This window comes from Salmo salar, chromosome 11, assembly GCF_965601325.2.
Source record: "Salmo salar chromosome 11, fSalSal1, whole genome shotgun sequence".
NCBI lineage: Eukaryota > Metazoa > Chordata > Actinopteri > Salmoniformes > Salmonidae > Salmo > Salmo salar.
Genome location: NC_138301.1, coordinates 27108412 through 27121556, shown reverse-complemented (window position 1 = coordinate 27121556; position 13145 = coordinate 27108412). Strand labels below are relative to the sequence as shown.

The 13145-nt window shown below is 41.5% G+C and overlaps 1 protein-coding gene across 2 annotated transcripts in view; it reads right to left on the bottom strand.

Annotated features, from left to right (window-relative positions):
- The window catches only part of LOC106562367 (tubby protein-like), a 104761-nt gene extending 92020 nt beyond the window's left edge, over positions 1–12741 (bottom strand). For both annotated transcript variants that reach the window (XM_014127206.3, XM_014127209.3), the window contains exon 1: positions 12460–12741. In XM_014127206.3, the coding sequence (XP_013982681.1) occupies positions 12460–12515 (56 nt within the window). In that variant the 5' untranslated portion in view covers positions 12516–12741. The remainder of the gene's footprint in view (positions 1–12459) is intronic.
- Between the last annotated feature and the right edge of the window lie 404 nt (positions 12742–13145).

Below are 13145 nucleotides of genomic sequence, written 5' to 3'. Positions count from 1 at the left end.
ATCTCCTTTGTTTTGTTGACGTTGAGTGTGAGGTTATTTTCCTGACACCACACTCCAAGGGCCCTCACCTCCTCCCTGTAGGCCGTCTCGTCGTTGTTGGTAATCAAGTCTACCACTGTAGTGCCGTCTGCAAACTTGATGATTGAGTTGGAGGCATGCATGGCCACGTAGTCATGGGTGAACAGGAAGTACAGGAGAGGGCTGAGAACGCACCCTTGTTGGGCCCCAGTGTTGAGGATCAGCGGGGTGGAGATGCTGTTTCCTACCCTCACCACCTGGGGGCGGCCCGTCAGAAAGTCCAGAACCCAGTTGCACTGGGTGGGGTCGAAACCCAGGGTCTCGAGCTTAATGACGAGTTTGGAGGGTACTATGGTGTTAAATGCTGAGCTGTAGTCGACGAACAGCATTCTTACATTAGGTATTCCTCTTGTCCAGATGGGTTAGGGCAGTGTGCAGTGTGATTGTGTCGTCTGTGGACCTATTGGGGCGGTAAGCAAATTGGAGTGGGTCTAGGGTATCAGGTAGGGTGGAGGTAATATGATCCTTGACTAGTCTCTCAAAGCACTTCATGATGACAGAATTGAGTGCTACGGGGCGATAGTCGTTTAGCTCAGTTACCTTAGCTTTCTTGGGAACAGGAACAATTGTGGCCCTCTTGAAGCATGTGGGCACAGCAGACTGGGATAGGGATTGATTGAATATGTCCGTAAACACACCAGCCAGCTGGTCTGCGCATGCTCTGAGGTCGCAGCTAGGGATGCCGTCTGAGCCGGCAGCCTTGCGAGGGTGAACACGTTTATATGTTTTACTCATGATGGCCACGGTGAAGGAGAGCCCACAGGTTTTGGTAGCGGGCCGTGTCAGTGGCACTGTATTGTCCTCAAAGCGAGCAAAGAAGTTGTTTAATTTGTCTGGGAGCAAGACGTCAGTGTCCGCGACGGGGCTGGTTTTCTTTTTGTAATCTGTGATTGACTGTAGACCCTGCCACATACGTCTCGTGTTTGTGCCGTTGAATTGCGACTCTACTTTGTCTCTATACTGACGCTTAGCTTGTTTGATTGCCTTGCGGAGGGAATAGCTACACTGTTTGTACTCGGTCATGTTTCCGGTCGCCTTGCCATGATTAAAAGCAGTGGTTCACGCCTTCAGTTTTGTGCGAATGCTGCCATCAATCCACAGTTTCTGGTTAGGGAAGGTTTTAATAGTCACCGTGGGTACAACATCACCGATGCACTCAATCTTGACGCGTGGAATCCGATTGGTGGGACCAGCTTTGAACAGACCTGAGCACGGGCGTTTCCTGTTTTAATTTCTGTCTATAGGCAGGGAGCAACAAAATGGAGTCGCAGACAGATTTTCCGAAAGGAGGGCGGGGGAGGGCTTTGTATGCATCGCGGAAGTTAGAGTAGAAATGATCCAGAATGCTGCCAGGTCGAGTCGCACATTCGATATACTGATACAATTTAGAGAGCCTTGCTTTCAGATTAGCTTTGTTAAAATCCCCAGCTACAATAATTGCAGACTCAGGATATATAGTTTCCAGTTTACAGAGAGTCCAGTGAAGTTCTTTCAGGGTGTTCACTGCATGGCCAGTCTACAGTACCCGTCTACCCCTACATACACTAAGCACTCCATTGCATGGTTAGAGGGTCAGGAAAAAACATCTATGGAGGGGTACCTACAACTCCAACATGATTTATAATACTGATACAATGTAGAATCATACACTAAGTGTACAAGACATTAGGAACAGCTTCCTAATATTGAGTTGCACCCCCCTTTTGCCCTCAGAACAGACTCAATTCTACAAGGTGTCCAAAGTGTTCCACAGGGATGCTGGCCCATGTTGACTCCAATGCTTCCCACAGTGTCAAATTGGCTGGATGTCCTTTGGGTGGTGAACCATTCTTGTGTCGGGTTTACCTTGGGGTCATGATAGGGGCTGTAACAAATGTTTGATGTATTATAATAATTGATTATGCTCATGTTGTATTAATAGAAGGGGAGGGGTTATAAGACCCCTCCCTCCTTACATTTATAGGGTCCTAGACTACAGATTTATTTATATATATATATATAAAATGTTTAATATTGTTCTACAGTCTTTTCTAGTCTCTGCCTCTTATAAAGAAACAGTCTGAGAGGCGTGTGACTGAGGGGAGTGAAAGGGATAAGGGGAGTGAAAGGAGAGTGAAAGGGATAAGAAACTAGTCAGACATTCCACTATAAATCAACTTGGCGAGTGGACATTTACTGCTGAGCCATCTTTGAATATGCTTTAACACTAAAACTCTTGTTTGTATAGCTGTGTAGGCATGGGCTTGGTCTCATGAGTAGAAGGTAATGACGTAGGCAGTGACATCATTAAGGCTGGACTTCGGGCTTAATAAAATAACTTGGACCCTTTACTATTTTGCAGAACTCGGAAACATGCGTGCTATGTTCCTGTTGTCAACTTCTGTCTGCAATTGCATTAATAAAGGTTTTTGATTGATTTAATTAAAGATATTGTCTGAATGCTAATTTCACCAATGAGCCAATGATTGACAAGGAACAAGGAACGAACCCCAACACTTCATACACACGGGAAACTGTTGAAAGTGAAAAACCCAGCAGCGTTGCAGTTCTTGACACACAAAAACCAGTGTGCCTGGCACCTACTACCATACCCCCTTCAAAAGGCACTTAAATATTTTGTCTTGCCCATCCACACTCAATGGCACACATACACAATCCATGTCTCAACTGTCTCAAGGCTTAAAAAAGGTTCTCATCCTCTCATCTACACTGATTGAAGTGGATTTAACAAGTGACATCAATAAGGGATCATATCTTTCACCTGGATTCACTTGGTCAGTCTATGTCATGGAAAGAGCAGGTGTTCCTTATGTTTTGTACACTCAGTGTATAAAGACCTAACCATAACTACTGGTAATTTCCCATTTTCCCTTCACAGCAGAACCATCTATTCATCACACCATAAGGCTTCTTTACACAAACCCCTTCCATACCTACAAAACACAAGCAGTGAAATTGGCTATTTACTTTTCCAGCTCTGGTATTCTTTAGAGTCTAGCTATATAATTATATACGTAGCATTCACTGTGATCGTCAGTCGCAGGCAGGCAGCTACCAGCTCTAATTGCCGTCTTTGCAGTTGGGCCAGCACACTTTGGCTTTAACAAGAGGTGCTCCACACTTCCCTTAATGATCTCTACAGCACAGGCAGTTCACGTGCTGCAGTCCTCCACTATTAACTCACTTCGAGGTTTGTTCTCTTCTCAAAACACTTTGTGTCCTTGGGACCGTAAGGGACGAGGAGGTTGACAGTGTACTGTGACACTATCGTGACATCGCAACATATAAACACTGACTATAGCAGTGTAGGAGAGTTAGACTCAGTCACTGCCATTCTCACAGTCAATGGTCCGCAATATTCCATACAGTAATACTGTCTCAATGAATAAGACACAGTATAATCATTATTTTTTAACTTGGACCAGAATCTCGCACAATAATGAACCAAGTGAAATTGCCAATGAAACCTGCTGTAGAGCCAGTAGAGAGATCTCATGCATTATTCTGGCCATGAATTATAGAGATAGTAGTTTCCAACAGACAGTCAGCGTGCCGAGGCTTATAATAATAGTCCAATTTATTTCTACAGTAAGAAAGCCCTATCATTACTGAAAAATAGTCTGACTGTCTCCATAGTACCCACTATTACCAGTGCTTGACTTGGACTGAAATAGGGTCCGGTTCTCATTTTGGGTGCTGGTACTGTTTACATTTAGGTGCAAGAGCTCCACAAGACTTCTGATCTAACATTCCATAAGAGGAACAGGAGCTCAAGCAGTAGAACATTTGAGGTGCCAGTACTCAGATCCAGTGAGCTCCTGTCCAAGTCAAACACTGACTATTACTTTAAAACACAGTTAGCATTCCACACAGCATACCAGAGGTCAACCTTCTCTGCGCTAAGATCAATTATTCAAAAGAGAGGTTTAGCATACAGTAGACTGAGAGACCAGTCTGTCTCTTAAATCTGAATGCAGGCAAGAATATGTAGTGCACTACTTTTGACCAGGAACAACAGGGTGTCATTTAGGATGCATTTGGGAGGCAAACCTGAGTGTACATTTCTGTCTAAATACAGGCCAGAATAGAGATTGCCTCTCATCTTTTTTGTTGATATTGAAACTCCCCTTCACTTACAGAAACACTCCATTTCAAATGACATAAGTAGCCAATTGTATTTTCATGGTATTTTAATTGGAAAATGTAATTTACATTTTCTTTACATACTGCGCAATTATGTTTTGAAAAGAAGATTGTTTACCAATTAAATTCTCTCTCCATTGTGACAAAACTCAATATTCTTCAGCAGTGCAGCTTCTGATCATTAAATAGCATCCTGTCTGGAAGTGAACATGTGGATGTGAACACTGTAATAACATCTCCATATACTGTACATCAGCCCAGTCACAGCCAAGGGGTAGGATACAGTACGTCTATGGTACATCCTCCATAATCCTAACAAGACACACTCAAGTGCTCAAAAGGTGCAGGTACCCACAAATGCTGATGCTCCAGATGCACAACTAGTCTAAACGACAATTTTATTGCTTCTTTAAATCAGACCAACAGTTTTCAGCTGTGCTAACATAATTGCAAAAGGGTTTACTAATGATCAATTAGCCTTTTAAAATGATAAACTTTAATTAGCTAACACAACATGCCATTGGAACACAGGAGTGATGGTTGCTGATAATGGGCCTCTGTACGCCTATGTCGATATTCCATTAAAAATCTGCTGTTTCCAGCTACAATAGTAATTTACAACATTAACAATGTCTACACTGTATTTCTGATCAATTTGATGTTATTTTAACGGACAAAAATGTGTTTTTCTTAAAAAAAACAAGGAAATGTCTAAGTGGCCCCAAACATTTCAACGGTAGTGTATATACATACACCCTTTCATCAACGTTCAAACATTCTCAACCTCCAACCATTCAAGCTATCCATGAACACTGTGCCATATATTGCAGTCAATACACATCATTCAAACACTGGGATTCAGCTGAAAGGTAATAATAATAAACTATAATCATGTGATATACAGTAGCCAGGTTCTAGATGATTGCACCTATTGAACACGGTCTCGGGCACTATAAAGGGAATAGGGTGCCATTAGGAACACAACGAGGACATCTCAAGCAAAGGACCAAACCGAACAACGACTTCCTTTCTACCATGCCACCAGATTGATATCAATATATGTTTTGAGGTTGGGAAAGTGAGGTAGTGTATGAGAGTATGACAAACGACAATACAATCAGATATGGGGATGTTGGGGAAACATTCAAACCCTTTGGAAAAATCCTTGAAAACAGAAACATAAAGCACCTCAGCCCTACAGTCGTGGTCGTAGTCCTGTCACACAGGTAAGATATTAAGGTCTGTCAGACTGTCCCTGCCTCTGCCTGCTTCTCCTGACGGCAGCATCTTAGAGCTGCTAAAGAAACTGAATTAAGCATCACTTAAATCCCACTCCTCTTAGAGGCTGACACAGAAAAATGCATACAGCTACCCAGGAATTCTAATATATTTTGAAAGCTGCTGGCAAGATGCTGCATTTAAAAAAATATTAATCATGAATGTACTACCAACCAGACCAGTCTGGAGCTGTGCTCTACAGACAGCTGGGTGAATCTTTATCTTAGACTGTAAAATTAGGTTTTGAGGATAGAAAGATTACTGTAGTTTTGCATGTAAAAGATAAATAGGATATTTCAGACCTTAGATAAACCATAGTATAAACTGAAATACAGTGCCGTTTATAAAAGCCAAAGGCAACGACTGTGAATATGGTTGTCTCCAGCTGCTTATTAATGAAATATTCATCTAATCTAATATATGCAGTGTGCCTCCCTAAACAACACATTGGTAAAAAGCATTTCCACTTCCACCACTATCTGATTGGGGGCTATAATTACTGAAGTGTAGAAAACTCCTCAGAGCAGAAGTTCCCAGAACAGTCTCAGTGGTAATGCTTCTTATTCACACTAGCTATCTAGTTGAAAGCCGGGTAAAAGCAGACATCTGCTCCCCTCATAGTGGTCTCTTGGTCTCATAATTCATTACTTCTGGAACAATAACTTTGCCTGACGACAAGCCCTCTCTCCCCTTCCAATAGATTCATCAGATGGGATCCAATTAGATGTAATAGAGGGTAGGAGGATAGGCTTCAATTAACTACTGATAGACAATGACCCAAACATTATACAGCTTTATGCTCTGAGGAAATCATATCCAAACCTCATGGATTTTGTGTTTACCCAACTAAACTCAGAAAGCATATGGTTACAAGAGCTTAAAACTATACGTTCCTGGGGGGCTGTGTTTTTGAAGCCTTGAAGATTGCAACTGGAAATGATTGATCATCAATGCCATGACCCTTGATGTGAAGCCTCAGGGAACTGGATTAAAACCTATTGAGTGCTCTATATACTGCTAGGGCCAGGTACTGGAACAGTTCAACATAGGACCTATATTTCTACATTGATATTACAACCATCAGATATTATCCATCACTGATGTGTTTGCAATCAAAACCCTGGCTAATGGCCCCAGCAGAGCCCTGACCTCACTCACAGACACACACGCCAACCTGTGTATGGCACTGACAGAGCAGAATTCAGTCTGGGCCTTGCAGCAGCAGCAGAGGGAGTGTTTTGAAAACAGTCTCTAATATGTAACTCCTATAAATCTGCCCACTTGTGTCCAAACCCAGCCCCTTCGTTCTCCCTCTCTCCCGACCCAGGCCCCCTCTCTCTCCGACCCAGGCCCCCTCTCTCTCTCTCTCTCTCTCCGACCCAGGCCCCCTCTCTCTCCAACCCAGGCCCCCTCTCTCTCCAACCCATGCCCCCTCTCTCTCCAACCCAGGCCCCCTCTCTCTCCAACCCAGGCCCCCTCTGTTCCATTCTGAGTCGATAAGAGGCAGACAGACACTGTTATTTACTTAGAGGCATACACCTCTATACACAATGACTAGTTTGACCAATTTACACTGAACATTTTACAAAAACACATTTAGTGGAAGAACTGTGCAGATACAAAGATTCAGTAAAATATCTCAAAGTTTATGTCCACGTTAGTTAAATATCTGCTCCAAATAAAGATTCAACATGTCTGCAGATAGAATGGTGTCAGCTATGACATCACACAATGACTTTGAAAAAAATCTATTTTGGTTATTGAACTACAGTAAGTGAAGTGGATTTACATCTGGTATTGGAATTGCGGTAACATCATTTCATCATGGGTCCCTGATCTGTACGACACAGAAATGCATAATTATGGATATTACTGTCATACTCTTCATGATGATCTATCCTAAATAAATAAATAGCCTCCCTACATCTGAAGGAGCACAGTTCCCGCTCAGCCCAGTCAAAACTGTTCGCTGCTCAGGCACCCCAATGGTGGAACAAGCTCCCTCACGACGCCAGGACAGCGGAGTCAATCACCACCTTCCGGAGACACCTGAAACCCCACCTCTTTAAGGAATACCTGGGATAGGATAAAGTAATCCTTCTTTTTAAATTCCATTACCGATTTGGTAACAAAATTGAGTTTTAATCACTTAATAATTCATAAACAAAATTGATATCAGTAAAAACACTATCTAATTGATAGGTTTACCTTTACTTGTTACTTCTGTGAATTTTCATTATCATCCCTCCTCATGATGGAGAGAAATTAGAAAATATCTTAAAGATAAAGCATGTGGGTTTTTGTTAACGGAATTTCAAGCCACAAGGCAATGTTTCTTAAACTTACAGAAGGCAGAAAAATGTATCCAAAACTAAATATGTGTTGATATTAGTTGGCAAGGGCCTTTGATGTATTTGTAATAACTTTTAGGACTTTTTCTGGTAGATGTTTTGCAAGACCCCTTTTCCATCTATTTGACCAGAAATCGAAGTATTTGCTTATTCCACATTTTTAGGATGGAAAAGGGTTGAAAAATGTATATGCCTTAATAAATAAATAAATAAATAAAGACTCTTAGCTTTCATTTGACATGCTCCTATGTTGGTGCTCATGGGTCCTTTTACATGGAAATAACCCTGTGTTACTGAGATAGAACACTATTATCAATAACAGTAAGACAGACAGGTTAGGATGGGAGAATCATATAATTCTTCTACTCCATTTAGTCGTACGATTCAAGTAAATAGTGTTTCCTGTCTTGAGATCAGTCCCTACATAGCATATGAACTCGTACCAAAGTTTATATGTTAGTACACACAGTAATATGTATGTGCATGTGTGTGCGCATTTAATGTACTATGCACAGTATGTCATTATTGACGTTACAATATTAACAGCCATAAGCTATATGTTGTATGTCTGCCTAGCCTAGTGCCTACAGTGTCTTTGTGTGTGTCATTCCCCTCCACTACACAGCTTATGGATGTGAGATCTCACACATCGGTACACCGTGTCATCACCCATTCATCTGTGACGCAGGAGCAGGTGTGCAGCGTGGACCATCCATACTCCAACAGTGCATTAATCCCCAGAAATGTTCTCAGAAATACAATGACAGCACACACAGAAAATGGCCCACTCTCACCAACACTACTCACTAACCCAAAAAACATCAAATGATTACTTAAAAAGTTTGCCCCTGCAGTAATGCACTTTATTGCAGTCCTGGCTTCATTATTGCATTAAATAATTGATATGTAATTGCTTCCTTCTGTAAAGAAGGAATTGTTAGAGGTCCATAAAGAAGTGCTGTAAAACTGCAATGTACCATGTGAGGCGATACCAAATCAGAGACTAATGAGATCTCCTGGCATTTATGTAGATTATTACAGCAGACACACAATAATTATGAAAACACAATCTGTAAGAATGTGAGACCCTCTCATTGAATAGTATCTCTCCATGTCTCTGTGGTTGCTGTGTTTACTGGCTGCCAGGCCTGTTGAACTAACACAATGTGAGTGCACTGCTCCTACCTTCGCAGGCACAGCCATGAATTACGATGCCTGAACAAACACACACCTGGTCCATGAGCAGAGCATATTCAAATGATAGCAGCACCTTTGAGGTTGCATACGGCCCAGAAACATTTTCTCATGAACCTGAGACCAGCCCGAGGGAACTCATAAATTGGAATGAAAAATGTAAGCATTTTAAATCAGGATCAAATTCTCCTCTAACAGTGAGAGATGCACTGCATAGAAGCTGGAGCAATCATTACTTACATATAAAATACCATACCCATAGTATCAGCTAAGCCAGAATAAATACATACAAGAGTGGCTGTTTAGTTTGTAAGTGGGTTATTAACTGTGGATGTTGATGTTTGTTGTTTGTGTCAGCTGCCTTTTTATGACTGTATTGCAAGTGTCAAACTCGTGTGACACATATCTGATGGAGTGCTATTTCATGTGTACTGCATCCAGATATCACTAGTGTGTCAAACATGGATCAAGCACTACAGTAATGAATGGTTTCTGGCATCTCGCCACACAACAAACCATTACATCTCTCTGTCACATTTTAGGAGCAGAGTAACCTGCCTCTATTCATTTGCATGTCATATACAGTACCTACTCATTCAAAGGTTTTTATTCATTTGTACTATTTTCACATTGTAGAATAATAATGAAGACATCAAAACTATGAAATAACACATGGAATCATGTAGTAACCAAAAAAGGGTTAAACAAATCAAAATGTATTTTATATTTTATATTCTTCAAAGTAGCCACCCTTTGCCTTAATGAAAGCTTTGCACACTCTTGGCATTCTCTCAACCAGCTTCACCTGGAATGCTTTTCCAACAGTCTTGAAGGAGTACCCACATATGCTGAGCACTTGTTGGCTGCTTTTCCTTCACTCTGCGGTGCAACTCATCCCAAACCATCTCAATTAGGTTGAGGTCGGGTGATTGTGGAGGCCAGGTCATCTGACGCAGCACTCCATCATTCCCCTTCTTGGTCAAATAGCCCTTACACAGCCTGGAGGTGTGTTTTCGGTCATTGTCCTGTTGAAAAACAAATGATAGTCCCACTAAGTGCAAACCAGATGGGATGGCGTATCACTGCAGAATGCTGTAGTAGCCATGCTGGTTAAGTGGGCCTTGAATTCTAAATAAATCACAGACATTGTCACCAGCAAAGCACCCCCACTCCATCACACCTCCTCCATGCTTCACGGTGGGAATCACACATGCGGAGATCATCCGTTCACCTACTCTGCGTCTCACAAAGACACCGCATTTGGAACCAAAAATCTCACATTTGGACTCATCAGACCAAAGGACAGATTTCCACCGGTCTAATGTCCATTGCTCGTGTTTCTTGGCCCAAGCAAGTCTCTTCTTCTTATTGGTGTCCTTTAGTAGTGGTTTCTTAGCAGCAATTCGACCATGAAGGCCTGATTCACACAGTCTCCTCTGAACAGTTGAAGTTGAGATGTGTCTGTTACTTGAACTCTGTGAAGCATTTATTTGTGCTGCAATATTGGAGGCTGGTAACTTTAATGAACTTGTAGCAGAGGTAACTCTGGGTCTTCCTTTCCTGTGGCGGTCCTCATGGGAGCCAGTTTCATCATAGTGTTTGATCGTTTTTGCGACTGCACGTGAAGAAAGTTCTTGAAATTTTCCGTATTGACTGACCTTCATGTCTTAAAGTAATGATGGACTGTTGTTTCTCTTTGCTTATTTGAGCTGTTCTTGCCATAATATGGACTTGGTCTTTTATCAAATAGGTTTATCTTCTGTATACCCCCCCTACCTTGTCACAACACAACTGATTGGCTCAAACTCATTAAGAAGGAAAGAAATTACATAAATTATCTTTTAATATTATAAGGCACACCTGTTAACTGAAATACATTCCAGGTGACTACCTCATGAAGCTGGTTGAGAGAATACCAAAACGTGCAATGCTATCATCAAGGCAAAGGGTGGCTATTTGAAGAATCTCAAATATAAAATATATTTTGATTTGTTTAACACTTTTTGGGTTACTACATGATTTCTACATGTACATACTACCTCAACTAACTGGTGCCCCCGCACATTGACTCTGTACCGGCACCCCCCTGTATATACTGTTATTTTTTACTGCTGCTCTTTAATTACTTGTTACTTTTATTTCTTATTCTTACCCCTATTTTTTTAAACTGCACTGTTGGTTAGGGGCTCGTATGTAAGCATTTCACTGCAATGTCAGCGCTGTTGTATTCAGCGCATGTGACTAATACATTTTGATTTGATTCCACATGTGTTATTTCATAGTTTTGATGTCTTCACTATTATTCTACAACTTTTGTCTGGTACTGTATATCATGAATACAAAAACATCAAACATCAAGAATGTGTTACTGCCTAGGAGACGTGCTGAGAGGCTTCAGCTTAATCCCACCACCCCACCCATTGTTGCACAGCACTGAGAGAAATCGTATGAAGCCGTAGGAGACCCAGAATCTCTCGCTGCATTCTCTTGGGATGCCCAAGCAGCACAGTTACGGTGTCTAGAATACCAATCACACTGTAAGAGCTTAAGAGAACCGGGCCACAAGCATCCCACTGGGCACAAATGTCAATTCCATGTTGGTTCAACGTCATTTCATTGAAATGAGGTGGAAACAATGTTGATTCAACCAGTGTGTGCTCAGTGGGATGTTGCTTACTGACTGACTGTGTGTGCTCATGTTGTCTGCTGACCAATAAGGAAAGACCTTATCGTCAGAATATAAAGACTAGCAAGCAACACCCTGTACTGTAGCTTTTTGATGCAGAAATAGAAAAATAAGTTATTTCCCCACTTACTGTACCAGTGCTGACAAAGCTTACTACAACTCAAATATACTGAAAGCTGTTTCATCTGATCGCAGTTAAAAGAAAAGAAAAAACAGAAAATGTAAGTTACAGAATATACAGCCTCCTAGGATCCGTCACACTGTATTTGTTTCAGGAAATCAACATTGACCGGAAGCAATATTGTTGTAGTATCACAGACAAATCACTGCTTTGACACACACACACACACACACACACACACACACACACACACACACACACACACACACACACACACACCTTATCTAGGTCATATCAATTTGCCATGCCAGTGTCAAAATGCCTCATGATGACAACTGGTTTACAGTGTAGACTGCATGACAGCCTGATACATATTCTATCAATATTAGGATTGCATCCAATTACAGCCCCTGTCAATTTATACATATGTCTAGACTAGGCTACTGCATTTAATTGGTTTTGTAGGTTGGTTTATCAATCACAACCAACTTCTGATTAGATATGACAATGGTAGCCTGCTAAACAAAAGGCAAAGGAGAGGTTCTGGTGGCAAATTGGTGATATCAGCTCGCATACCACGGTAATATTGACAAAGGATAGACGCTTACCTGTCATAACTCCATCGACTGTATGACATGTTTCTGTTGCTGCTGACTCCTTCCATGACTTCTTCTACGGGGTGTTGCTAAATAGGGTTCAACGTGACATGAAAATAAAACCGGGTTTAGATGCCACGCCGATATTTCTCAACAGTTCTAGCGTTTCCTCCTCCAACGAATGGGAGTTGAGATGTGGTGCACATCGATTCAGGGATTCACTTTCTATAGGCTATAGCATTTGGAATGTGAAGGGAAAAAAATCAGTGCGCGCAAGTTGACAAGCTTGTCAATAATTTGACGAATGCATGGGTTGCTCCATTGGTTGCGCGCACGCAGGCATGTCCCCATCTATTTCGATTAAATACATCATCGCGTAATTTTCAGATCACAACGAGCAAAAACATCACATTTCACTTGTATTTCACTGAAATTTGTATAGTCTGCATCCTCTGTAACAGTGTCCCCCAGATTGTAACGCCCGTTGGTCTCATCTTGTGATGATGTTGGAAAGGTGTAGCATTGTGATTTGAATTATTATCTGTATTTGTTGGCCTGCCATTCATTCCATTATTATTGAATTATTAATGGACAGTATTGAACTCTCTCTCCTTGGGCATGATTGATAGCCTACACATGTTCACATATTCATGTTTTCATCTGGTTGCACTGTGAATGAAAGATCATTTTCAGGCATA